Raw genomic sequence first — 27,672 nt, forward strand, 5'->3', positions numbered from 1 at the left:
CTAAAAAAACCTATCTGCATGAGCTCTGACCCCCAGAAGTCAGACTGTGCCATACAGACCTTTTTACATCTTCTGCAGGTACTTCCTGGTGGGCCTCATCAAAAGCAATGATGTCTACCTGGGTTTCATCAGTGCTACTCCTTGAATTTCTGTCAGACTCCATGGAATAAATATTAAGCATGTATACATTCCATCCAAGTTTATCTTCCAGGACCCTGACATCATATGAAGAAAACATTTTTAATTAACTGGGCAATGACAGATTCTTTTACTCTGGAAATAAATGAAGTAGTATTTACTGCAACACTTGGCAGATATTAATTGATACTAATGAAAATACCTTGGCAGGTATTGTGATTGAAGCATGTAAAAATGCAGGATTATCATCAGCAAACGAATTAAGCTATTTGTCCAAAATTGTTGAGTAATTGAGTAGCAGAGGGAAAAAATATCTATAGATTACAATAAACAGTAAAGGTGGGGAGGAGGGAAATTTAGTCTTATAATCCTCATTGTTTTCTCCTCTTCTTCCAGAGATTTCATGCTGGATGGGACCAGTGGCCCAGTTAATCCATCATTCTGGTAGCAGTCGGCACCAGCTGCTTCCAAGGAAGTTTTCCATTTCATTTTTACCAACAAGAACTGGTTCATAATAGCATCATCACAAACTCGTTTTTCCCACCTTCAGAGTGATTTCCCTTCATAAGCACAGGACTCAGTCTTTCCAAGGTAAATATATGTTTAAGTCTAGCCAAACAAAAGATCTTCCATTTTGTTAACATGCCCAAAAGGCCCAATTTTGGTTTTAATTTAATGGTGTGTTTGGTTTGTGGTGTCTGCCCTGTGTCTCCATGTTTTTATCCTGCTATCCATGAAAAGCTTAATCCTAGGCTGTTAAAAATGACACAAACATTGAGATGGGAAGAGACCACATGAAATTGTCTAGTCCAATGACCTCTCTGAGATTTGTCAGCTTCAGGCTAAAAACTTAAAAGGCAAAAATTGGTGGATTCCTGTGAATTCACTCAAATTATTGTGAGCTATGTCAAATTGAAGGCCTGGCTTTTCCTGAGCACTGGCTGTAGGCTGTCAGACCCTTATCCCAAAGGGACTCTGAATTTATAATTAGATATTATACCAGAATAAGCATCACAGTTTCAAAAATACCTTTGTACTTTAACACTCTTTCTTTCCACAACATTGATCTTCTGATTAAGCACCAGCATCACAATGTTGCTACTGGAGCTGGAATCAACAGTTACCTAATAAAGAATCACAGATAAGATTTTTCTAGAGCATTTGTACCTCTCGTAGATTGATCAAAAAAAAAAAAAAAACCTCAAACAACAATAACAAAAACCCTCTGATACAAAATAATTGCCCACCAAAAGTCAGTTTTTGTGCCAACGTATTTTTATATGTCAATGAAAATGGCAGCCTCTTAATTCTAGTATGTAAATACTCATGTATATGACAGCCCTTTTGACAGAGTTAAGTAATTTTGTAGTTTTGCCATTACCAAAATTAGCCCTTCTTCTTTACAATTTTGACATGGAAGTAAATCAGGATTATACATAAAAGTCTTCCTTACGTTGACTGTTGTCCAGGCTATGAGTCTTCTTGTGCCTTGGTCTGCAGCTTGGACTTCCAGATAAAATGTTCCAGCTTTTCCTGCTACAGAAACTGTAAAAATCTGCCCTGTGTTTTCATTGATGTCAAATTCGTTGGTTTGACCTCTCACTAAGCTGTACAGCAGACGTCCATTGTCTCCCGAGTCTGGGTCTGTGGCCTGGGTTTAAAAAAGGTGATTTGTGACACTCGGCCTGTGGCTTTTGGGCTGCACGTTGTTTTTCAAGCAGTAAACTCAGCTCTCAGGAGCAGATTTAAGGCTCCTTTAATGCAGTGGAAGAAACCCAGCTCTATCCCAGGGTTTCTGTCCTTGTGAAGAGTACAGATAATACTCTACCTGGACTGTAATGACAGGGAATTTGTAGGGCACAGAGCTGGGAATGCGGGCAGAGTAGGAATGGCTGGAGAACACGGGCTCTTCGTTCACATCCTGCACGGAGATCGTCAGCATGGCCGTGTTCTCAGCAAACAGGCCTGGGAAAAACACAAGAGAACAACCTGGACCATCAGCTTTTCACCTTTCACATCAAACTTCACAAGTTAAAGAGAATCACAACTCCTGTACGGATTGCAAATAAAAACCATGTGTCCACTGCTCCCCTGGAATGTCGTTCAAAGCAAGAAGTTACCTGAACGCTGGACTTCTGCAGCAGAGGAGACTCTTTTGTTTGCTTGAATTAAAATCACATACTGAGAAACTTCCTCATAGTCCAAATTAACTGCTGTTCTCAGCTCACCACTTTCAGGATCCAGTCTAAAGTGACCTGAAAGGACAAACACACACTTCTGCTGTGACAGCTGCCATTTCACTTGTACCCCTCCTAGCTCTGTGTCTTAGCTGCCCTTGGGATGTTTCCATGGCTCCTCTGCTCTGAACAATGCGAAATTCAACACTTCCCCTGGCGAGGCAGCAAAGGCATCATCACAGCTGGGTTCCTACCCCACACCAAACAGCTCTTAAACGTGCAAAGGAACAGTAAATGTGAAAAAGAATTTCACATGATTTCACAAATAAGGATAATTGCAGCTCCTTTTCTTGCACAGCTCCATTTTTTATACATTTCCAAGTTTTCTCGCAGTTTCTACGTACTTTCTTTGTTGTGGGCCAAATGGAACCTGGGTACAGCTGCAAGAGGGCAGATGCCTTTACATAAATGCAAGGAAATGATGGACTAAAAGTGATTGGCAGGGAGGAAGCTGCTTGTTAACAACACTTTCTATTTTGGCTGCCCCCATCTCTACATTATCCTTATCTTATAGTTTAAGATTAAAAGAAGCCATTTCTTAGCAAGTTACCACCCTTCCTAAAGCCAAAGATCAGCAAAGTCAATGCTGAAAAGCCCTGAAAAAAATTCTCTGTGTACTCCTGTTTATAAAAAAAGTTTTATCCATGCTCTCCATCTCCTCATTTATGCACAGCAGCACCTGCCATGCAAAAGACAGGTTATGATGTTCTCCTGGCTATTTTAACTTACAGTGAGGCTGGTACTCACCTCTTTCATTGCCAGATACAACAGTGTAATCAATCAATTTTCCTGAAGTTTCAACCACAGCAAAATCATAAATTAAATAATCCACTCCAGTGTTTTCAGAAACAGAAACGCTGATGCAGGAAATAAATGACAAATCATAATGTTAAATTTGCCAACAGTGGTTGCCCAGGCAGGCTTTGAAATTTAACTCTTTAAAAGAGAGTTCTCTGTGGAAAATCTTTCCCCCTTCCCCCAGTTGTTTGCCAGATCTGCCCAACTTTCAGAGTGCAGTGCAAACCCTGGTTTTCAGCCAGATTTTGGGTCATCCTTGAGTAAAACCTAAAGGAAAAATGTTTTATATTGTTCAAGAGAAAAGGGACAAAGAGTCTGGCTTATAAAAGCTGCAAGTATAGGAATAAAAGGCAATCCCTCAACTCACATGCACAGAACCCCAAGCATAGCAGAATTTCCTATGTTTTGCTTAAAAAAACCCAAAACTGATGTCCTTGCTTGTGCATGGAAAAATATGAAAGTGACCTTCAACTTTGCTATGTTTTGCACCACCTGGTGAACACATCCCAGTTATTTAACGCAATATGAAAGCCTCACCTGATCTCACTTTTGTTGAAGCGAGGAACGAATGGACGGTTGTCAAACACACTCAGAGTAACCACAGCAGTACTGTTTAAAGGAGGAGAACCTTTGTCCTTTGCCATCACTGTTAAATGCATCTCTCCAGATCTAGACAGGTTTCCAGTGGTAATTATCTTCCCCTCACTCAAATCCTCTATCAGGAAGAACGGGCTCACAGTGAGATCCGCGAGGATGTAATACTCAATGAGGCCATTTTGCCCCTGCCATGAAAGGAACACAATTTCATGGAACTGGGAGTATGTTTGGAAGGGCAGGATAAACAATGAAACGAGGGATCCAAAAAACATCTAAATGTCTCTAGTGAAATTATTTTGAAAATAGTGATTTTTTTTTTTTTTAAGAATGAAAGCTATGGTAGGACATATACAAATTTTAAAAAAACCCAAAACACAAAAGAAGAAAATACACAATACATTGGTCATTTACACAGTAAAAATACAGCAAAAAGTCTCTAATGAAAATAAGTTAGATGTGTAGAGGGGGACAGTCTGAGTAGTGAGGGTGGCACAGGGAAGACAAGTGCCAGTCTGCACAGCTGAATGAGGATTTTCATTGGGGTCTCAAATGCAGATCTCCCACACTTCAGCAATTTTCAAAGGCAATTTCCCTTTTTATACAAAATCATTGAAAAGGCTGATTAAAAAAGGGCTGTTGGATGATTTGCAGCAATGTACCACAGCTGCAGCCATTTCAACCAAAATTATGCGCGAAGAAATAGGAAGGCACCTGCTACACCTATTTTGTTGTCACTTGGAGATGTTTCATCTTGTAAATGATATAATTACTAGTGATGTTGTCATGGTGATGTGGTTGACTACTGGATATCCCTGCCAGTGCCTGGATCCTATTTGATGGTTGTAGTACAGATATATCAAGCAAAATGACATTTAAAAATGGGGACAGAGAGAATCAGCTGGAGTGGCAAACTTCAGAGGAGTTTGGCAAGCAGACATTTCCTTGCTCAAAGCAGCTATATGATATTTAGTTTTTACAGATTCTTCTACCTCAGAAGTTCAAATAACTTCAGAGACACTAAATTGCTTCAGTCCTTGTATACTTCTGAAGCACTGGTGCATGCAGCTCTGTGTAGCAAAGGGAAAAATTAAAAGAAATACAGCTGAGGAAACATGCCCAGAACCAGGGAGTATGTCAGTGTCAAGGCAAAGCCAGCAAAACTCCTAATTTCCAGTTCTCAGAGCTGGTAGTTAAGCAGGATTCCCTTTCTGCTACGTTTGGTGCTGCATGCCTGGAGAATGGAGCAGGATGTGCTTGTGCTGCAGCCCAGAGCAGGCTCAGGGTCACAGGAGGGATCACCTGGTCACGGTCGGTGGCGCTCACGGTGAGGACGGGAGCACCCACAGGATTCACCATGTTTATGGAAGCAGAATAGGAGCTCTGGGCAAACACCGGGGCATTATCATTCACATCAATCACTGCAACACTGACATGGGTGGCTGCCTAGAAAACAAAATGGTGCCATGCATCTCAGAGTATTTAGAAACTCTTCTTTAGCATTGTTTCTTCCTTACTTGCACATGCAACAGGCATTATAAATCAGGCTTTGAAAATACTGCAGTAAAATATTGTCTGGGTTTAATTGTGTGAATTCAGCATCAGAGATCACTACAGGAGTTTAACAGGCGAGGTAAGAATTTCAGTTCTTGAAAGGTGTCTGAATGAGTAAGAACAGGATATGTTTAGGAGACCAGCCTGTTCTCCATGCAGTTAAGGAAACCACACTTGTTCTAATTCTGTGAAAGAAGTGTCTAATAACTTTTCAAATAAAAGAAATATAGCAAAACTAGAACAATGTGCTGAAAATACTAGTTTTCCCACAAAAAAAAATCACATCACTTACAGTTCTAACAGCAGGAGACAAACTCCAGTTCCCCAGCACAGGTCAGTCAGCAAGCAATTCAGGGTCAAAGCCTACCTTGCATAATTTTGAAGTATTTCACATAATTAAAGTATAGTACTACTCAATATGGTTAAAGGCAGTAGAAGCCTGACTCTAAACATGATGAGGTGACTCATTTATTCTACACAATAAATGGCTGGGATAGATCTCCCTCCCAGCAGTTCAAAATCCACTATGAAGTGTTGCTGTTCATTACAGTAATGGTCTCTTACCTGGTAGAAAGGGGCAGATTTATTGTTGATTGCAGTCACTGTAAGGTTGTATTTATTCATGGTTTCATAGTCTGGAGAGTTCCTTATCTTAATGATGCCCTGTATTTGATCTATTTCAAATACATTTTCTCCCTCACCTGAGACAGATTTAAACAAGCATCATCAATTAATACCTCTTAGCAACACATAATTAACTACAGTCTTAAATTATACTTACTTGTGCCCTGAACTCATCAAAACAAATTTTCAAGTAGTGTATGGATAATGCAGAAGAAGAGCAGAAATATTTTGAGTGGATGGGCATTTGAAACATGAGCCAAGGTATGAAAATTGTATGAGCATGAATTAGTAACATTCCAAACCAGGTGAAAGTGAATGTTCTTGGCTTTGGTGGAAAGAGGTTAGGAAATAACATGGGTAATACTAATTATGCTCATAATTATATAGACAACAAAGTGCCAGTGCAGTGGCAGAATTGCTTGTTACCTGTGAGGTTAAACAGAACAAAGGCATTGTCTCCTGTGTCTCTGTCTGATGCTGTGATTTTTCCAACTATGAATCCCGCAGGCACGTTTTCATGGACACTGAAGTCAGGCACTGGATCAAACACAGGTGGCCAGTCATTAATATCAGTGATCTTTATCACAACTGTGCAGTAACCTCTCTTCTTCTCAGGGATTCCATCGTCTTCAGCATACACCACAACCTGTACACAAGTTACACCGTTATTGGTAGTGAAAAGTCATACAAAGAGGTTCTTGCATAAGGATTAAAAAAATCCTGGTGAATTTAAAATTTTGAAATATTCTTAGAAATGTAAAGTCCAGCTCTGAATTCACCTCAAAATGATTATTGAAAATTTAAGGAGTATTTGGGTGAATAAAAAAGTCTTTCTGTGTAGAACCAACACGTTCACCAATATTTTTGCTTGAAGCAAAATAAGTCCATGAAAAAATATCCAGCAGTGGCAACAACAAAAAGAAGATTAACTGAGAATCATATCTGCAAGATTTCAGTCCAGCACAGGTTCAAGTAACAGACAGTGCTGAATACATGAGCTGTCATTGTGAAATTAGTTATTCATGTGCTGAAGTGTTTTCAGGACAGGTGAACAATGAGCTGTGCTTGAATTTCATTCTAGTCAAAAGGCAGTGGCTTGTTTTAGTAATGCCTCATAACTTGAGATGCTCCTATTGTAAACCAGTGCAGAAAATGTTCAAGCATTATCAAGCTAAACAAAAGCACGTGTCACCTGTTTTGCAAGAGAAAGATAAAGAATTCTGAATAAAGAAGATTTTAAAAATCTAAAGCAAACCTGATACTCTGTGGGTTCCTCTTCATAATCAAAAGGGGCAGTGGAATAAAGGATTCCAGTGGTTTCATTTATCCTGAATTTCAGTCTGTGTCTGTTGAGAATGCCATATGTCAGGAAACCATTTCTGCCTGTGTCATTGTCCTGAGCTTTCAGCTGCACAATCTGAGTAGCAGGGGAATGCTGTGGAGGAAGAAAGATTGAGGCTCTCAGGAACTGCTTTGCTGCTATTGCTTGAATTATGTGAAAGTAACAGGTATTGCATCCACTTACAGTAGTATAGACATTTTAAAATCAAAATTATACAGCTTGTTCAGCACAGTAAGAGAGTCTCTTGCTTTCTGTAATTTACAGAAAATAACTGTTTTCCTCCCTCCATGTCTCTACTTATAGCTGCAATTTTCAGAAAGGAATATTATTTCAAACAGCCCAAATGTTAACCTCAAGCACTTGACTTGCTGTTATTTCTGTTTAACAGCCTCTTCTCCTATGAAACTCAATGTGTATTCTCAACTCCAAAATCACGTTTCTTTCTGAACACTATTTGGCTAATAATTATCAAAATAAATAATTTAATTTTTCTGTTTTAACAATGTTAGTTGCACCAAGATTGACAGAAGGTATCAGTGTTTCACTTGCAGGACCATTTGAGACCTGATTTGAAGTTATGTGATCCAACAGGGCATCCAACAATTCCCACTGTGTAAACATTTCACATGGAAATCAATTTTTTATGGTTGGAAGTGTGATTCTAGTTCTTCTCCATTAAACTCACTGGGAAAATTAAAATTATGTGTAATAAGTTGAACCTATATTTAATTCAGTGGTAGAAATGTACTGGACTTTAAAACAGTTTTGTGGCTGCTAAAGACAATATGTGTGCATCAGCTGGGGATCTCAAAGGCAAGGTATGTGCTCTATAAATTATTAATATGATCAATGGGCTTCTTTAAAAAAACAAAAAAAAAAAAGCAACCAGCAGATTAAAGTGTGAAAAGTGTTGCTTAAAAATTGAAGAGTGAAATGTTGAGCAAGATGCTTTTGCATATTTAAATGCTGTGGCTTCTTCTATAGAGAAACACAATGTCTGAAAATCTGACTGAAATCTGGCTTGTTCTGTGCTGCTGATCACTTGTGCCAGTAAAATCACAACAGATTGTACATGAGCAAGAGGAGAAATTTAAATTAAATTTAAATTAGAGACTTTGCTCTGTTACTTCCCTGTATGAAGCTCCCTTACAAAAGGCTGAGTACGAGCCTATGGGGGACCCTGCACATCCAATAGATTTCAAATGCACCTGAATAGTCTCTATGTAAAATATTCAAAATGGAGTGGTAGTTCTTCCTTCATGGAACCCCCTATTAGAAAATATTCACTTTTCCTTCAATAAATCCACACTTCTAGATCATTCTTGTTGTGCAATGGGATTGAAATAAACCTCACAACACCATATGGTAGGACAGAACAGCAAGTCTGCCCAGTTCCAGAAGGTTTACTTGTATACTCAACAAAGCATTATTTTTATTATTATTATTATTTTGAAAATTTATTTTTGTAATTCAGTTTGGATGACATCTTCTTACCTCTGGCAATCTCTCTTCTAGTAAAGAAGATGGGAAAACTGGTGGGAAATTGTTTTCATCAATGACTTCCACCTTCACTTCCACCTCATTAAATATGGCAGCATTAGACGAGTCTGTTGCTCGCACCTTGAAATTTACTGGAAAATCTTCCAGTTCTAGATTCTTACTTGTTCTTACAATACCATTGGATGAATGGATAATGAAATATCCTGTAAAAAAAAAAAAAATCCAGAAATTATTCTGGTTATGATTTCATTAGTTGAAACTCAAGATATGAACCCTCCAGTGAAAATTACACATTATTTATATGAATATTGTATGTTACAGTATTCTTCAAAGAACAAAATGAAATTCAACACTTTTACAAGGTTGACAAGAATGTCAGATATATCCAGGGCTATAATTAACAAAAATAAATAATTCAGAAGATCAGATGGGAACCAAAAGGGAGAAAATTCAATCCACCAATCCACCACTCTCCATCAGGTATTCACATTCCTCTGAAACAGTCAGAGATTATTTGTCCCTCTTTCAGTTAGATTTTTTTTATATTTCCTAACAAGTCCTGTTCTAAATGAAGATGCGGAATTTTGCAACTACCTTCAAGATCATGACTTCATACAAAACACTGTACAAAACTGAAGTACAAATTTGCTGTTTGAAAATCAGTTTTATATTTAGCAAAAAACCACATGTGACAAAGCACTGATGCACTTGACAAACTTACTCTAGGCGCTCACATTTGTTAGGAAGATATTGCTGAGTTGGTTTTTCTACTAGAAGATTTTGTGCTATTAGTTATTTTTTGTCCAGCCAGAGTAACTTTATGCCTGACCAGGTACAGCCTGATCTTCCTGCGGCAGACACAGCACACAGCTGGTGAAGCCAGCCCTGTATCCCATGCCTTGGGCTGCTCTGACAGAAATTCAATCACATGCCCACACCTGATCCGCCTCAAACTGGTGCACTGGCTTCATTCCCATCCAGTGTTAATGGCTGTGGGACTGAGGTCAGAGCAGAAGGCAGAAGAGAAGTAACGATCCCAACGCTCCATGCTCTTCCCGTTATCCCACATCCAGGGCTCACCCTTCTCATCTCCAGAGGTGATGCTGTAGTTCACAGGGAGCTTGTACAAGGCTCTGACCTCCACAACAAACGTATCTGTGGGGCTCTTTTCAGACAGAGGGGCAGGGTGATAGGCTTCTTCCAGGAACACTGGGAAGGACACATCCATGGGAGCAATTATGACTGACACCTGCAGAGAAAAGGATGTAGCCATGGGGGTGATGTTTGCAGCTTTAGCAAAAACTTTCCTACTGAGGTGTGAGACAGCACAAGTCCAGGCCTTGGCCAGTGAGGAGAAGCCTGGGATTGCTGTGTGCTCTGTTTGACACTGCCCTGAAGGCAGCAAATACTGGTAGGAAACATCAGAAGTCTCATCAGTTTAGGTTCACCTGGATGCTTTGCTAAATACAGAGTTCCAGTTCCTCACATACAGCACATTTCAAAGGACTTGTCCAACTAAGCAGCTCTCAGACAGATGCACTCATCTCCAGCCTTCCACTGGAAGGCTACTGTACCGTAGTGTACAGTATTTTAAAACTATTGTAACTGATTTATAGATTAAGAACAAAAGGTGATAGGTGGTAAATAAAAAATGCCTACTGCTTCACAAAAATAGTTTATTCCTGTTGCCAGAGAGCTGCTGTCCAATCCTCTGAAGAATGATGGCTTGTAAGTCTACATTTTAAGGTTGTTCAAGGTAATTTTCTACATCTTTATCCATAGAGATTTCTAGTTCTTTTTTAAATTCTATTGTGATATTTAGTGGTAAAAGATCACCAACAAGTTATAAGCAGTGTGTAAAAATATATTTTTTTAATCATATTTCCATTTCTCACTCTTCAATCTAGAAATTATTTTTTCTTACATTATGGGAAAATAAACAGGAACACTATTTGCCATCTCCTGTTTATTTATCACATACTTCCATTACATCCTTTCTGGCTGTCCCACTCTTTGACCTTGCACAGAACTCTCTACTGCTCTAATCCTCCTCCCTCACAGCCTGGAGCTTCTGTCTGTCTTTTCTGAAATGGAATGATCACAACCATTTTGGGTGGTGTGCCAGCAATTGCTAGGGCAGCATAACTTGGTAACTGTTATCTTTAAACTTGAAACAGAAATAAATCTCTGGCATTCTGATTTCTGGTTTGCATAGTTTTGCCTGACTAATACACCTTTCTTGGTGTAGCTGTGCTCAGTTTAAAATAAAACAATCTGAGGAATTAAATCCTCAGTAAACAGAGCAGTAAACAGAGTGCAAGGCAGAAATTTTAGTACCTTTACAGAGGTTGAAAGAGGCGGCAGACCCGAATCCGTAGCGGTAACGTTCAAGGAGTAATACAGGGGAACAGTTTGTTTGGATAAGTCTCTTGTTAACCTGAGCTCTCCTGTGGTACTGGAAAGACTAAAGAGGCCTTCTGAGTTTCCACCTGAAAACAGAAAAAGAAGTGTTGGAGATGTTCCCTGGAACCAGCAGAGACAATTGACTGAAGTGTATGCCCAGGAGTGAAGAGACACAGGTTGAAATCCTAATCTGTATGTGTGACTTGGAGCAAGACAGCAGTCCAACCTCTAGTCCAACCTCTAGGCTCAAAACATGGCCAGGGGTGAATTCAGCACAGGCTGTTCAAGGCTTTGATCCATCATGTGAGAATGTCCAAGGACAGCCTTTCTGGGCGACCTCTTCCATTAATTACTGATCTTCACAGAGGATTTTTTACCCCTTCTATCCAGTCAGAACCTGCCAGTTGAATTTATGACCATTCTCTCTCATTCTGGTGTCATGCAGCTTGCTTTAGCAGTGTCAAGTATCCCAGTAATAAACAGCCCTAAGATTTTTTTCATAGCATACCTGAAATATTGTAGAAAATGCCTTCATCATAACCCTTGCCTTCATCTCTTGCATTGATGTCTGCTACCAGGGTGCCAGCTATAGAGTTGTCTAGGAGGACCTTGTAATATGAGGACTGATCAAACACGGGTCCTTCTTCATTGACATCTTCCACAGTAACTGAGAAAGAATCATCACATTTGGTGAATTTAACCTAAATGGTTTCAGGTTGTTTTTTTCAGCTAATATAAACCAACACAGCTCATCTGAATGAGAATATATCCAGTCATACTGATCAAAAGTAGGGCTGGCCAAAAGCTAGGATACCAACTTCACAGAAATCTTTATGTCTTTTTTCCTCCAACAGAACAAATTTAATTTTTTTTTAAGGAAAAAAAGCCAGCAATCAAACCCTGTTATTTTAATGAGACTAAAAATCACTATCAACACTGTTTATCACCCTAGAAGCTGCCATTCTGTATGCAAGCAGAAAAAAAACTGAATTATGTGTCTGGAAATGTTTTCAATCAAAATGTCAATAGGTTCTCAGAAAACAGAAAAAAAAATGTGAATATATTGAAGGAAGTAATGTCAGTTTGTGTGAAAAATCCTCATTTTTGACATGGCAGATTTTCTTTAGAAAAATTTCATTTGGCTATAGTGAAAAGATCACACCATCATTTCTGATAATTTACTCTAGCAGACTGCATTAGTGTTGGTTTATGCCTCAGAATTACACATGCTGAAACATTCCCTAGGGTTAATGAAGGTTCCTTTTCTGTGGTAAAGTAGAGCTACCTGTAATGTTTGCTGTGTCCTGGAGATGTGGCTCTCCAGGATTGAAAGCTTTCAGAATCAACATGTATTGAAATTGACTTTCATAGTCCAGAGGTTGAAGGGTTGCAATATCTCCAGAAAGTTCTCCAACATGAAATGAAGTTGTCTCTCCAGTTATGGTGTAATGAATGATGGCATTGTACCCTATATCTGCATCTGTGGCTACTGCACTCAAAATCTAAAATAAAAGGAAAAAAAGTCAGCAACAAAATGTTTAGAGCAGAACAAAGAGAGTGGCAAAACATGCACACAAGACTGAAATTGACCCACAGAGTGTTTACTGACTGAATTACTCATTGATTGATTAACTGCGTTGCTGGAATTCTGGCACAGCTTGTGGCAGAGCAGTTACAGATTGTCAGGTGATACTTTTCCCCTTGACTCCTGTAAACCATTAGGGCACATCTGCAAGGCAGATACAGAGCCAGAAATGGATGCACTGGGAGGCTGCCCAGAGAAGCTGTGGCTGCCCCATCCGTGGAAGTGTTCAAGGCCAGGCTGGATGGGGCTCTGAGCAACCTGGTCTTAGGGAAAGATGCCCCTGCCCACAGCTGAGGGGTTGGAACAAGATGATCTTTAATGTCCCTTCCAGTCCAAACCATTCCATGATTCTAAGACAGAAAAGCTTAAGAACAGAAGGATGCTGGACATATGCACAACACCTACAGCACTAAACATCTTTAAAAACATGTTGCCCATAGATCCAATGAAAACTCAGTCTGTGCAGTGTGGAATCACTGCTGAGTACAAGAGGGAAAGGGGGAGCAGCTCTCACTCTTTGTGAGAGTTTTAGGAGGAATCAGTGGGACAGGTACTCCCCTGTCATACAAACCAAACATGCTGTGTGATTCCACAGGCCCCACAAATTAAAAAATTATGTTCACTAATGCACAGCCATGAGAGGTTACTGCCCCTTCCAAGGTCACAGAGAGAAAGCAAGTGCAGAACAGGCTGTTTATTCTTAGTGCCACACACCACATGTGGAGCCTCATTCTCCTTCACAGTCACAGAGTAGGATTTTTGGGGGAACACTGGTGGGTTGTCATTCAAATCTTCCACAGCGATGCTCAGAACTAAGCTTGCAGATTGTGGTGGCTTGCCAGAATCAGTGGCCTGTGAAGGAACAACTTGTCATTAAAAACAGCATTACTTTGACACAAAATTACTCTGCCAATTCAGTTTTGCTCCAAAAATTGTGAGTTTTTGCCTCTGAAGTCTTTCTGCTGGACCAGTTATCCCTCAGTGACAATTCTCTAGCCCTGTGCTTGGTTAGTTGCCACATCTTCCTGCAGCTGGGATCCTCACCACATCACATGCTCTGCCTCTCATTAACAATTAATCAAAAGCTCAAGCCTGGGTGCAGATCAAACATGTCATGTGATCTGATGTGGCACTAATCAACACAAGACTGTGATGAACAGATATCTGGGCTGTGGTAGTTGAAAGAAAGAGGAAATTCCTTGCATTTTGAGGGTTTAAAGTGCCAAAAAAGTAAATTGTGAAGAGCATGTAGTATGTGGCAAATTCACACTCAGTTTTACACTACTCCAACATCTACCAAAGAAAATTTTCACCTGTAGGTACATATACACAGTTTTCAGTTAGTCTTACAAAGTGTCCACTTTTATTAACTTGAATTTTTTCTGAAGACACTGCTCAATTTTTAATATGTCTCCTCTATATCTTCCACAAGTTTTTTGACCTGTAAAAATGTCCTTCAAATATATTTGTACTTGATGGAACAAACAAATACATTTGTGCTGGAACACTTCTTTGTATGCACAGTAATTGATCTGATTAGTAGCAGTAAAAATCCATGAAATCAGCTAGAATAAATAGACAACCTCATGGATGTTGAGTGAAAGTTTATGCTTTTTCTTTTTTTTTTTTTTAACTTGAAAAATCTCATTTTAGGTATTTTTTTTTAAAATATCTAAGGACATATATTTTGGAAAATTAACAAAATAACGGAAAGAGACAAATAATATGATTTGGCAAGGCAGCTGTATGGTCAAAAATGGACCCAGGAATGCTTTGCAGATGTCACAGTCAGCTGTTGTGTGACTGTGACCTTTAAAATTTAGGGTTTGTAAGTCATTTTTTCACTAATACCAATTTACAGAGCAGAAAACAGAGCTCTGCATACAAAACATAAGGAACAGTCAAAATTCATGCATGAATTCAGATGGAATTCTCTAAGTGGTTTTCTTGTGATGGTTCAGTATTTTCTCTTTTTGAATGCTGAGAATTGTGTGAACTTGCATCAAATTTCTCAACTTACAATTATTTTCAATTCATAACTGTCCATCACTTCTCTGTCTAAGGGTTTTTTTGTCATCAGTTTGCCAGTAGAACTGTTGATATGGAATGTTCCAGCAAAATCATCTTGCAGAGAGTAGTTGATAAGTGCATTCTCTCCTACATCCAGATCAGTAGCAGAAAATGTGCCCAAGTCTAGACCAGCTGCATTCTCAGGAACTGATAAATGAGTTTGGATCCATGCTGAGAAAACTGGAGGGTTGTCATTGATGTCTTCAACTCTCACAGTTACCTATATTGAAATAAAAGAAACAAAAGGAGAAAAGGACACAAATTTGAGCTGTAGAAGCTGTATCCAAAGGAGAATTTTGATTTATTTTAGTCCATGGAAGCCTATAGGAAAGGAAAACAACCAAGGAACAAAACCCAAAGGGAATAGATAACAACTTCAGCATTTCTCAGCATTTGAGCATTTTCACAACCTCTGAAATTTTATCTTTTTTAATTCTCAGCTTCAAGATAACATATATGTAAGATAACACACTCTAACTGGAAGAGATGCACAGAACTAATAACCTGGGGCTTTTTGGCTCATCTGCCTCAGGCATTTGACAGAACCATGCACAGAAACAGTTTTGTGTTAATCAGTTTCTCTGGTTATGAGTTGTTCATAAGGAGCTCTCAGGGAGTGACACAATCTGTGAAGTCAACAATATCTCCAGATGGTATTGTCTCCTCAGGATATAAAAAAAGGGAAATTAAATAGAAGGCTCTCAAAGCTTCACATTTGCATGACAGAAGACACTTATCTGGATTTTGCTTGTTAATATTTTTAAAAGAGATTTCATATTCCTTGATTAAATATATTTTGAAATGCATATTCCATACCAGAGCAACAGCTGTGTTGGGTGGCACCAGAGAATCCACTGCTTCCACAAGGATGCTGTACAGGTCTCCTTCTTCCCGATCCAGCCAGACCAGGGCCACGATGTCTCCTTGGTCCCCGATGGAGAACTTGTCCCAGTGGGATTTCAGGGAGTACCCAACCTGCACAGCTATGCTTCCAGTCAGAGCCTTCACAGAGCCCACTGCAGTCCCTGGGGCTTTGTTTTCCTCAATGCTGAACTCATAGCTGGAGCTCTCAAAAGTCAGCCCAAAGCTGGTGTCATCTACCAGCAAGTAGAGAGTAACAGAGGCTGAAGAGAGAAAACAAATTAAAATAGTGAAGTCACTGCTAAAATGATTGTGATCCATGCTGTGTTTCCTTAAGCTCTTGAGGAACCAGTAGAAAATGATAGAAATTATCACACAGGAAAGGGAAATGATAAGAAAAAAGAAACCAATAGTAGTAAGAATTAATATGTAACACAAAAGATGATGCTTTTGCACCTAATTGATTTTCCAGTCTTCCCTGATTACAGAAGTGTTGCTTCAGTGTGACAGGAGAGCAAGGATCACCAATCTGAAGCTAATGGGATGTGCAGGTGTTTCATACTCCTTGAAAAACCAACCCTTAATTGCTTTGTAATAGGAGAGGAGGGATGCACATAGAGCCATGAGTGCAATTTCTGTTGTGACCACTTGTCCTATTTTAAGAAAATCAGTTGTTTTCTCCTGTTCATGATAAATCAAAGTTAACCTCCACAAAACACATTAAAAAGTTACAAAAAGTACTACATGACTGAATATTTTTTGAGGAACAGAAACTTAGTTGAGGGTGATTTGCCAACTTTTGAATGTTTAAATGTTTCCAATTTTAGGAAGATAAAGGAAAATTGAAAAAGAAGCACATCAACAATATTATTTGAATACATCTTCTTAGAGTGACTACAAGTATGGAGTCTTGGGTTTTGTTCCATAAGTAAACTGCAATAGATTAATTTAAAAAAATTATTTCTAACCAGGGTTACTAAAACCAGGTTTTCTGTTAATATGATCAGCATGGAGGAGATCAAAAGGTAAAAAGCAAATATTCATCATTGTTCAAATGTAACTTTTCTTTTTTGCTAGATTCAGTTTGATTGACAGCAATGGGATTAATTTCAAATTTAAATGTTTGCAAGGGTTATGTTTTTGTGGGAAAAGAAAAAAGGGTAAAAAAGATGGTATACCAGTTGAGGTAAGCTGAGGAACTCCATGATCAGTGGCAACAACTGTCAGTGTAACAACTGTGTCAGCTGTGATGTGGTCCAGGTTATTGCTGAGAGAGATTTCTCCAGTGCCATTATTTATATGGAAATCATCAGAATGGTTCATGAAGCTGATTAAGGAGCAATCAGGAGAGCATTCATATTAATGACCTTGGAAGTGCCATCTACTTAGTGCTACCTCTGTAAGGAGCACTGAACAGACAATATTTGCCTATTTATAAAGAACAGCTCTTAATTGCTGTCTTTAGCATAAAATATATTGGCCTTTTATTTCCAAGTAAGTCTTCCATCGAGAAAACATGCAGCATCCATGCCTTCAGTTCCCATTACACCCCAAGGCTTTGATGCTCGCACTAGGAAAAGGCAAATCTTGCACACTCAGCTGCATATTCAGCAGTGGGAGAAGGCCAAGTGACATTCATCTGAAGACCTGCTAATTCCTGGCATTCTGTGACCTCTCACAGATAACTGGAATGCTCACAAGTGATATATTTTAGGTAGAATGCTATCTCATAGTTAAAAATAACCTCTTTCAAGGTTAGTTCTAAACATCCACAAGTTTACTGCTCATTCATTTGTCCTTCTCAATCTATGCTTCTCATGTTAAGGTATCCTGATATTTTCCATGATTTAGGGCTCATAGAAATATCTTCCTCCACTGATTTTTCTCTGCATAGTGCATTAAGGAAGTTATTTTCTTATCTCCTCCTCCCAGCAAACAGAAGATACATAAAAAGAGTCAGAGATTCATTTACTTCCTACCCAGACTCTCCAATGTGTTATTCAAAATTTCAGAAACTGAACCAAATCTTGGCTGTGGGTTTTTGTTGCCAGTTTATCATTTGCTTGTGCCCTCTTTTATGACATAATCATGATTTGATAAGCTCTAAAACACCCAATAATGACCGTCCTTCTTCCTAAGTATAGAAATCATAACCGATTACAGCACTTGTAAAATATTAATCAAGAGATCTTATTCTTCTTAAGATCAATAAAAATACCCTTCTGTGTGTCTCACAACAGGTACTTATTAACCTCACAGAAGTGTACCTGTATAAAATGACAGCGTTGTTCCCAAGGTCGAGGTCGGTGGCAGACACTGCCAGGACAAACTCTCCTTCCTTTGCTGCTGCCACATGGACACTGGCTGAGTACTGTGCCCTTGTGAACTGAGGAGGGTTGTCATTCACATCTAACACTTGGATGCTGATGTGTGTGAAGTTCTGGGGTGTGGCAGAGAAAACCATGATTCAGAAAGTGCACAGGCACTTAGGTGTACAAATAAAAGGCAGCTCAGATAAAGCATAACTTGCTACTCCTTACCTGCCTCAGAGGCATTCCGTTATCAGATGCCACCAGGAGCAGCTCATACTTGTCTTTACTTTCTCGGTCTACAGAGCCGGTAACCAAAATGGTTCCATCCTAGAGAAGGCAGTGGTTCAATGCAAAGGTCATTTGGAGAACTCTTGTACACGGAATTCTCAGAAGGGATGAGGGATTGAAATAATCTGTTCTGGGGAGTAGTTCACATTCCAAGCAACACCTGACCAGGAATGTCTTGGTTTTTGAATATCAGTGTAGATTTCCAACCTACGGGGCACATGCTGGTTGTGATGTGTACTAGAATGGCACCGCCTAATCTTTTTTAACCTGATGTATCTTACTATGCCAAATCATGTCATGAACAGCAGGATCTCAATCTTGTTTTCAGCATACCCAAACCCTTACCTGCTGGATGCTGTATGGATTATCCCCATCCTCAGCTGACAAGTAATAAGTAATTCGTGCATTCTCTCCCTCATCCAAATCAGTAGCTGTCACTTGTCCAACTCTAGTGGGATTATTCAACGTGTATTCCCCTTCCAGAGCCTCAAAACTGTATGGCTGATTCTGAAACTCAGGGTTGTTATCATTGACATCCAGAACAGTGATATGGAACCAGGCACTTGAATTAAGCCCATTTATTACATTATCGACTGCCCATACCTAATAAAGTATGAAAAAAAAAAAGTCATTTCAGTTGACTGCATTATCATTTTTAACCTCTTATAAAGATATAAAAAGGCATTAAGGGAATGAAGTAGAGATGAGCCAAAGCTGCAGAGTCTCTCCCCAAATTTACTTGTAAAGTGAATGAAGATGTAGTCTCCCTGTCCAGTTCTGTGTCATTCCTTAATGAAAGTGTTCCAGGGATATCCACAGTAAATGAAGTGCTGCTGAGAATAAAGTATCCCTGAGAAAAGCCAGCCTAGAAAAAAAACATTGTTTATGTAAGTTTAAAATTATTAAGATTTTAGATCAACAAATAATCTTATTAATACTAATACCTGACCTTTTTATAAGACTTCTCATTACAGAAGTAGAAGTGATTTGCCAAGTTTAATAAATGAAATACTGCACCCGGAGCTATTGGAATAGAATTCTTTGGCAAACAGGAACTGGGCTACGTGGAAGCACTTATGGTCTTCCCTATTTGGGTCCTACACATTCTCTCTCCCTAAAGTTCTCCAAGACTTATCCCCATGATGGAAAGGCCAGCAAAAAAGAGTTCAGTGGAGTATGAATCAAACATTTATGCTGCTCTAAAAATGACATGAGCAAGAATAATATTGCAAATCATAAATCTCTTCCTCCAAAGCATCTCCCCAGTGCCACAGCTACATGCAAAATATCTTTATAAAACAAGGGGAGAAAGAAACCACTTGTTATAAAGCAGAGGGAAATTTTGTAATTTCCTGTTATAGAAGAAACAACATCTATATCAGGGTTACAAATTGCCTCTTGCTCTGACTAAGCTGAGACTAAAGGTAAGTATGTCAAGTTTAGTTTATCAAGCAACATTCAATCAGAAACTATTATTTTGACATAAGAAGCAATAAGACAATTTAAAAAAAACCTATTCTCTGTCTGGTGTGATGCATACATCTCATATGCACATTAACAGAAGCAAACACCACTTCCTGTCCTGGGTCACATATGCAGTGGGAGAGCTCTCCCCATCTTTTCTGATATAGCCACTAAATTATTTTATACAAGGTCTTAACTTCCTTGGGTTGGGAGGGTTTCTGCTGGCTCCAGAGAAAGCAAGACAAAGTTTTCATGAACCAAAACACACTTAGCACCAACCATTTAATAAATCTCCTTTTGCCCATCTACTACTATGTGTTTTTGCAGGTTAATGGAGAAAAGCATGTAATTTTGATTTATCAGGATGAGGTTAATGAGGTACCTACCTCATCCTTGTCAGCAACACTGAATGCATAGACAGGACTCCCCTTCAGATGGTTTTCAAACACAAATACATCATAAGCTGCCTGACTGAATTCTGGTGGGTTATCATTGACATCTTCTACACGAACAACTACGAGTGTTTCAGTGCTCAGAGTTGGCTGACCTCCATCTGATGCCTCCACTTTCACTTCAAATTCATTTATGGTTTCATAATCCAGCTGCTGGCTCAGGCTGAGCTGGCCTGTGCTTGAGTTGACAAGAAACACCGGGGAGGAGGTTTGAGGTTGCTGGTCAGTGATTCGGTATGTCACGAGGGCGTTGGCCCCAGCATCCCGGTCTGTAGCAGACAGTGTCAGCAGGGCACTTCCCAACTCCTGGTCTTCAGGGACCTTCACTTCATACCTGCTCGATGAGAAGACCGGGGGGTTGTCATTCACATCATCGATGACGATGGTCAAGTTGAGAGCTGTAGATCGCACGGGTTGGCCTTGGTCACTGGCAACCACAGTTAAGTTATAGAAGCCTTGTTCTTCTCTGTCCACCACCTTTTGCAGGAAAATGAATCCTGAGCTGTCAATATCCATTTTTCCTTCTCCACCCTTCAGGGTATAAACCACTAATCCATTAAAGCCTTCATCCACGTCCGTGGCTGACACGCCAGTGACATTGGTTCTCACTGGCGTGTTCTCCGCGATGGCAATGGTGGTGTTGGTTGTACCAAACACAGGGCTGTTATCGTTGACATCTGTAACTCTGATAAACACCGTGGCATAGTCAGCAGTACTTCCATCCATCAAGGAAATATTGAGAGTGTAATTTTTCTGGGATTCGTAGTCCAGTTTGGTTTTTGTTGAGATGACTCCGTTGTCATCAATGGCAAATGAAGCAGATTCTGTCAGCACCCGAAACTCAACTGGTATGTGGGGATTTAAAGCCTTATATTCGACCTGTGTAAGATAGAGCATATCATCAATAAATGAATTAAAACACACATACCACTGTCTGAAAAATAATAGTGGTTTTAACTATGTCCAGACTCATTTTATGGTTGATAACATGGATTGATATCAGCTTACAGTTGATACTGTGTCCTTATTTTTTACTTTTTTTAAATGAATTTTCATTCAGATACTTGTTAACTTCCCAGATTCTTTAAAAGAAGTAAAGACCAAGCCTCAATATACATAAAAATGCAGAGAGGATTGCCTTTTATTAAAATGTGAATATATATTGCACAGAATAAAAATAACAGACTGCACTTTAACCTTTGGTTCTGCCTTTCTTTACATGAACAAAGGGGGAAAATTAACTCCAGATGTCTGTAAATCAAACATTAAAACACATTACCTTCTCACTGCTTTGATATGAAACCTCCCATGTGTGTTCAGACCTTCATCCAAGAAGGAGCTATCATGGTGCATTCCAATGCTCTGCTTGTCTGAGCATTTTTTTGGATCAAAATGAAGAGCAAGTTCTAGGGTGTTCTTTGAAAATGACATTCCTCTGATGGGAATTCTCATGTCATCTCACAGGGTTTTAGATTTATCACCAGAAGATGAGGGAATATTGCCTATCCCAAGCTTTGAGCCACTAACCCTTTGAAGGGTGTTCAAAGTCAACAGAGGGCTACCCACAAAAGTTTACTTTCTCAAGCAGTTTGGGGGTTGATTTTATTTGATTTGGAGAGCTGCTTTGGGCTTTTTGGGGGGTTTTAAAAAATGCTAAATGGTAGTAGATGCTGTTTAAATATTTGCAAAGGTTTAACTGGAAGCAAACCCACCTCTGTGGGTGATAAGTTTCATCTGAGAGATGTACTGCATGTGAAGCTTGATATGTAAAACACACAGTATCAGTATCTAGTTCTCCATTACTCAGGGACATTTGGATATTTAGAGCACATCTATTACAAAATCAGGATTTTCTTAGAGCTGCCCTGTCCTACACAGAAATAGAATAGAGTTCTTCTTACTTGTGCTACTTCAACAGGAGGAACCAGCTCTTCTTCCACAGACACACTGTATGTTTTCTGAATAAACTGTGGCCTGGAATCTCCAACTGCGAAGATTTCTACTGGCACTGATGAACTTCTTGGAATGGTCCCACCTGCAAGCAAAAGGAAACAATTTCTCAGCAGATGCACAAAATACCTACTGACCCTCACAAAAATACACTTTTCTATGAGTACTGCTTTTTTTTTTAGTATTTAATCCTTGATGCTGCTGTTATGGTATTGCCTCCGAGGTCCTCACCAAGACCACAGACAAAGGATGGACTGAGCAATCCCTTTTGTACCCATATTCCCCACAAGACCCATTTTATTCACGTGACCCTAAATTTGAAGACACAGAGCTCATATTGACCAAATCATGGAAAAATCACAAGGCTGAAAACCACTTTGTATTCTCATTATACAAGGAGTGGGATGCCATTCCTAGGTCACATTTATTTCTGCCCTTATTCAGGTCTTGAATGTTCACTGAGTTCTCTGTTATTCTTTTAAAACAAAGAAACCCCCAATAACTATGGATAATGAAATGCTCTTTGTGTTGGTCATCCTAAAAATGGACTTGGCATCTCCAGTTTACCCACATGTATGTGCAAATAATGACCAAATTAATCAGCACATTTCACTTTCCTTTTACTCTTTATTGACTGATGAAAGAGCTATAAATTTCTAATTTCTGCCTGAATTTCTGTTTCCTGTGCTGTGCAACACCAGTCGGTAAGTTAAAGGAAGATGTGATTATATTTATATATATAATATAAATAGAAATAAATTATAATTTTATATATATGTTATTTCACATGTTCTTCCCACAGCCATAAAGAAAACAGATTTCCTATAATGCCATCAGCAGTTTTACCAGAGATGCAGAAATTACTTTGGATAAATAAGACAGTTTCTTATCTTCAATGAACAAGAGCAGATAAAATATATGGTATTATTCAAACAAAGCCTGTGAACCTATTTGACATCATTCCTTCAACTAAAAAAGCAAACAAAACCAAAACTCATCACCAGGATTAGCTGTGTTGACCAGTACTAAATCCTGTTTTACCATCAGTAGCTGTTATCCACAAGACAAACTTCTTAAGCTGGTTGATTTGTAATGGGATTATTGTTTTTAAACTGATTTCTCCTGTGGATGTATCCAATTCAAAGTGTCCATCTTCATTGCCACCAGCTAAGATGAAGCTTATCTCTCCATTTATGCCATCATCTGGATCAGCAGCAGCAACCTGGAGGAAAAAAAAATTGTTTTGCTCTAGGTTCTGTACTTTCATCAAATCTTCTCCCATTTTAGAGGTACAGGAAAATCAGGTAAATATTGCTGCAGTTAAATTTGGTTGTACCTTCGACTGCCCACTTCCTATGTAATTCCTGTGTTAAACCTCAGTAACAAAGTTTGCTCTTGGATGCACACACACAATATCTATCATTCCAGCAGCACAGGCAAAATCCGGCTCCTGTGGAACTCATGTGAATTACACCAGGTTTGTATCTCAGAGAATTGGCTTCATAACAATTCCAAAAGCACTGGAGGCAGACTGTTCAAGAGATTTCATCAGGAGCCATGAAATCTGCACATCTGAGTATGAGCATTGATAGTGACTCTCTACAGATCTCAACTCCTATTTCCTGTTTTATTTGGTTAATTGGTTCACTATGTTAGAAAAAGTATATTGGATCTAAAAATTACTCCCAATGCTCCAGCATTCAGCAGCCTTTCAAAAATCTTGTGCCCTTGAGTTTCTGGACTCTAACAACATTCAGTTTTTATTAAACACTTTACGACAACTAAATTCAAGAATCTTATTTTCTGTCATATATTTGTGGAATTGAGACTGGTGCACAGTACCAGAATAAAAATCCTTTATAATTTATTCCCTGATCTGGGATGTGATTAAAATATCCAGGACACTGTGATTATGAAATATCAATAGATCTGAAATGAAAGGTGGATTGTTTCTGAACTCAGAGCTGTTCCAAAAAGATTCCCTACTCAACAGAACTGCTTCACAGGTTTAAGCAAGGACTCATGCATGCATTCCACTCAAAAATGTCATTTTTGCTCAGTATTTCTAGTACCTGAAGAATGGCCATTCCTGCAGTCATATTGAGGAAAATATCTTGTCTATATGGTGTGTCTCTAAAGGTTGGGCTGTTGTCATTTTCATCCAGCAGCACTATGTTGATAGAAGAGTTCACCTTTTGGTGAGGTGGCAAATGATCTCTAGCAGTGACCTGCAAAAATGATGCAGTGAGAAGACTGTGTTGTTCAAAGGAGTGTTGTGGAGGCAGTAAAAAGGTCAAATGAGAACTACAAGCTGAGGAAGCTGTATCAGCAGTGGCATTTCCCTCCAGATAACATTGCTCTCAAAGTCTGGGTTTGTTTCTTCAATTAAGCTGCTGTCCCTACTCAAGGTTCGGCCTCCTGCCAGGACAGATCAGGTCTCACCTGTTGGCCTCAGGTTACCTTGGAGAGGAGCAGGCTTGTTTTTAATACCTGTAGGTGAAAAGAGGGTACTCTCTCCCTGTCCAGCAGCGTGGAGTTCCTCACAGTTAGGATCCCAGCTGGACTCAGCTGGAAGGGACTGTCATCTGGAGTGAGACTGAGTGTTCCCTGGAAGCCTCCCTGCAAACAGGAAACACATTTATCATTAAATAGGACAATCACTTAACTACTCCCTTAGGATGCTTTCTTCTTGTTTTCCACGTGGAAAGGATGAAATCTCCCAGTTTAATTGAGATTACAGTTCCAAAAAAACAAAAATTTAAAAAGAGAGAAGCAAACAATATGGAAGAAATAACATGCAGGCTGAGAATAACTTGCAGCTTTGTGTTCATTTTGCACTTCTACATGTCCAGATTTGGGACCTTATGCAAACCAGAGGAGTTCCAAAGAGCCTTTGGAACAGAAGAAAATTTATTCTTTGTCTGCAGTACTCTACCCCTTAAAGAAGTGAAACTAAGTTTGCTTTGTTTAAGCATATTTAGGCAGTCAGAAAAAAAATTCTCTTCACAATATCTGTATAACACAAATGCATTTTATATTATATTTCAGAAGTGCAGTACTTGTAGCAGCCATAAAACCATCATCTTTTTACCTCATCTTTGTCAGTAGCTGTTATTTGAAGAACTTCCATCCCATTTGGGAAATTTTCTGGAAGTGAGACATTATAACTTGCTTGTGACAGTACTGGATCATTGTCATTTTCATCTCCAATAGTAACCAGAACTACTGCATCAGCTGTTTTGAAAATCTTGTCTTGCTGAGCTGCCTAGAAAACAGTTTACAGCTGTAAATTCCATGCCCTGATAACAACAAACTTAACACAAGGACATGACAACTGCATATTTATAATTAATGACTTTTTCCTTTATTTTGATTTTTGAATGGCAGGATGGAGCCTTGATACCAATGACTATGAGAAATGCTATTAACAGTAACTTGGATTTACATATTATTTTCTGAAACTGAGACTAAAATACAAAAATAATCTCTACCTGTATGCCCACCAGAAGGTTTGGACATATTTCTCTGTCAATTGAGGTCTTGACTTCCAACACTCCAGCGTCATTGATTGAAAAGCTGTTCTTATAGGCTGGGGGGTTCACTGAAAAGCAACAAATTGGGAAGGTTTAATGAGAATGAACCGGACCTGGAAGTCTGACTGTCCTTTGTTAACTTCTCAGTGTTAACTGAGCGTTAACATCTCAGCCACAGGAAAAAGGAACATGAAAGGCTGTTTTTCAAACACTCTGTCCTCAAGACAACGCCTAGAAAATACACTCACACTTCAAGGGTCTCAAATTAAGCATTTCATAAACTTCTGGAAATTTCTTCAGGAGGAGGAACAGCTCCTGATAGAATTCTCTCTCTAGATGGTCCTGAATGGAAATTCTTTGATCAAATTGAAGCCTCTATAGTGGCTTACACTTGAAATAAGAAATTGATTTTTGTTCCTTGGAAGGAGGGTAAGAACAATCAAACATATTAGAAGTAGCTGGACCCCATAATAATGACTGAGATCAGGCTGATTTAGCTCATGGATCGGCTCTGCAGTGAAGCTGTGGGCACTTCAAGACGTCTGAATGGACCCTGCACTTCCTCATCATTCCCTCCAGTAACAGGCAAATGAATCATCCTGAATTACTGTGTCAATGTCTAGAAGAAAATAAAGGCTCTTACCTAGCTTGATGCTGTAAATTATTTTTTCATTTATACCTTTGTCTCCATCTTGAGCCAAGACCTCTGGGAGAACAGCCAGAGGACCCACCTAGAAAACATACATTAACCTGAAAATCTTAGAAAAAAAACACACATTAACTTCAAATATTTCCTTAGATAAGTCACAGTTTTGATTAAAGAAACAAGAAGCATGTATTTAATCAATGTGATCCAGAAAAAAATTCTTTCTTTGCCATATGGGCTTTACAGAGGAGAATGATAACCAAGATACTTGATGGATACACTGTGTTTGAGAAACACCAGATTATGAAGCTGCAGTCACAGATGGAATTTATGTTTAGAGTATTGACAATTTCAGTTCCATTCCTCTTCTGGAAAACAACACACAAGTCAATACTCCAGCCCATATAAAAACATTTTAGAAGGGCTAAAATTATTCCTTTCAGAGAATTAAAGATGAACTTCTAACAAAAGGAACACCGGAGGTGTAACTCTTAAAGTATCTGTGATTTAAAATACATTAACAGGAAGATAATGACATAGAAATAGGGATAATAATGAACCTTTTTAATTTTAGTGGGTTACTCTGATAATACTGTACTTTTTTTTTTTCAGAATAGATACAGAAACCTGAGTCAAACAAATACATTCCACCAAGAAATCTCTATATATAAAAAATGTAATATAAAAGTAATTACAAAAGCAATTATAAAAGTAATATAGACCATGGCTTGCCATTCAGATCCTTATTTTTGCTTACCTGACTGTAATGCTGTATGAAGAAATTACACTAATTAAAACTAATTTCAGGACTGATGGACAGCCAGTTGCCCTTTGAATTTTACATTAAAAGCCCTGTTAAAACAGGAATTTGGGAGGCTTTTTCCCCTTTCTTTCTTCTTTTTCAAAATTTTTCCCTAAAATACAAAATGGCGTGTTTCTATCACAGAAAATTTTATGCTTCGTATAATACATGGCCTGTTTATCTGGTAACAGCAGCATTCAGAGAAAAGCTTTTACCTGTTTTTCACTGATATTCCCACTGTACACAGATTGACTGAAATAGGGGTTCAGTGTATCATAATCTTCCACATTAATTATTAATGATGCAGTGGCACTCTGGTTTCCAAATTTTTCCTGCATACCAAGGGAAAAGAAAATAAGAACCACTGTTGTGAAAAAGACCCATATCTCAGTGGAAAATACAGCAAAATATTATTACACATGTTTTGCTGCATTTTTAACCTGAAAACTCTCCGTCTGCCAGATTCTTCCATTTCTGGAATCCAGTTCTAGGAACAAAACTACCAACAGGTAATCTTTC

General features: G+C 38.9%; 1 protein-coding gene across 2 annotated transcripts in view; it reads right to left on the bottom strand.

The window, feature by feature from the left end:
- The window catches only part of LOC137471650 (protocadherin Fat 4-like), a 40,316-nt gene that overhangs the window by 2,913 nt on the left and 9,731 nt on the right, over positions 1-27,672 (bottom strand). For both annotated transcript variants that reach the window (XM_068186116.1, XM_068186115.1), the window contains exons 9-41: positions 27,369-27,485; positions 26,349-26,436; positions 25,664-25,773; positions 25,264-25,437; positions 24,663-24,791; positions 24,245-24,400; positions 23,214-23,394; positions 22,124-22,257; positions 20,157-21,101; positions 19,046-19,171; positions 18,652-18,909; positions 18,247-18,345; positions 17,974-18,146; positions 16,885-17,033; positions 15,662-15,969; positions 14,796-15,065; positions 13,490-13,627; positions 12,476-12,692; positions 11,699-11,857; positions 11,125-11,276; positions 9,868-10,036; positions 8,782-8,990; positions 7,201-7,380; positions 6,372-6,591; positions 5,886-6,022; positions 5,070-5,213; positions 3,711-3,955; positions 3,123-3,232; positions 2,259-2,393; positions 1,967-2,103; positions 1,592-1,789; positions 1,168-1,262; positions 60-215 (exon numbers count right to left, since the gene is read on the bottom strand). In XM_068186116.1, the coding sequence (XP_068042217.1) occupies positions 60-215; positions 1,168-1,262; positions 1,592-1,789; positions 1,967-2,103; positions 2,259-2,393; positions 3,123-3,232; positions 3,711-3,955; positions 5,070-5,213; positions 5,886-6,022; positions 6,372-6,591; positions 7,201-7,380; positions 8,782-8,990; positions 9,868-10,036; positions 11,125-11,276; positions 11,699-11,857; positions 12,476-12,692; positions 13,490-13,627; positions 14,796-15,065; positions 15,662-15,969; positions 16,885-17,033; positions 17,974-18,146; positions 18,247-18,345; positions 18,652-18,909; positions 19,046-19,171; positions 20,157-21,101; positions 22,124-22,257; positions 23,214-23,394; positions 24,245-24,400; positions 24,663-24,791; positions 25,264-25,437; positions 25,664-25,773; positions 26,349-26,436; positions 27,369-27,485 (6,218 nt within the window). The remainder of the gene's footprint in view (positions 1-59; positions 216-1,167; positions 1,263-1,591; positions 1,790-1,966; positions 2,104-2,258; positions 2,394-3,122; positions 3,233-3,710; positions 3,956-5,069; positions 5,214-5,885; positions 6,023-6,371; positions 6,592-7,200; positions 7,381-8,781; positions 8,991-9,867; positions 10,037-11,124; positions 11,277-11,698; positions 11,858-12,475; positions 12,693-13,489; positions 13,628-14,795; positions 15,066-15,661; positions 15,970-16,884; positions 17,034-17,973; positions 18,147-18,246; positions 18,346-18,651; positions 18,910-19,045; positions 19,172-20,156; positions 21,102-22,123; positions 22,258-23,213; positions 23,395-24,244; positions 24,401-24,662; positions 24,792-25,263; positions 25,438-25,663; positions 25,774-26,348; positions 26,437-27,368; positions 27,486-27,672) is intronic.

Source organism: Anomalospiza imberbis, chromosome 3 (assembly GCF_031753505.1).
Source record: "Anomalospiza imberbis isolate Cuckoo-Finch-1a 21T00152 chromosome 3, ASM3175350v1, whole genome shotgun sequence".
Taxonomy (NCBI): Eukaryota; Metazoa; Chordata; class Aves; order Passeriformes; family Viduidae; genus Anomalospiza; species Anomalospiza imberbis.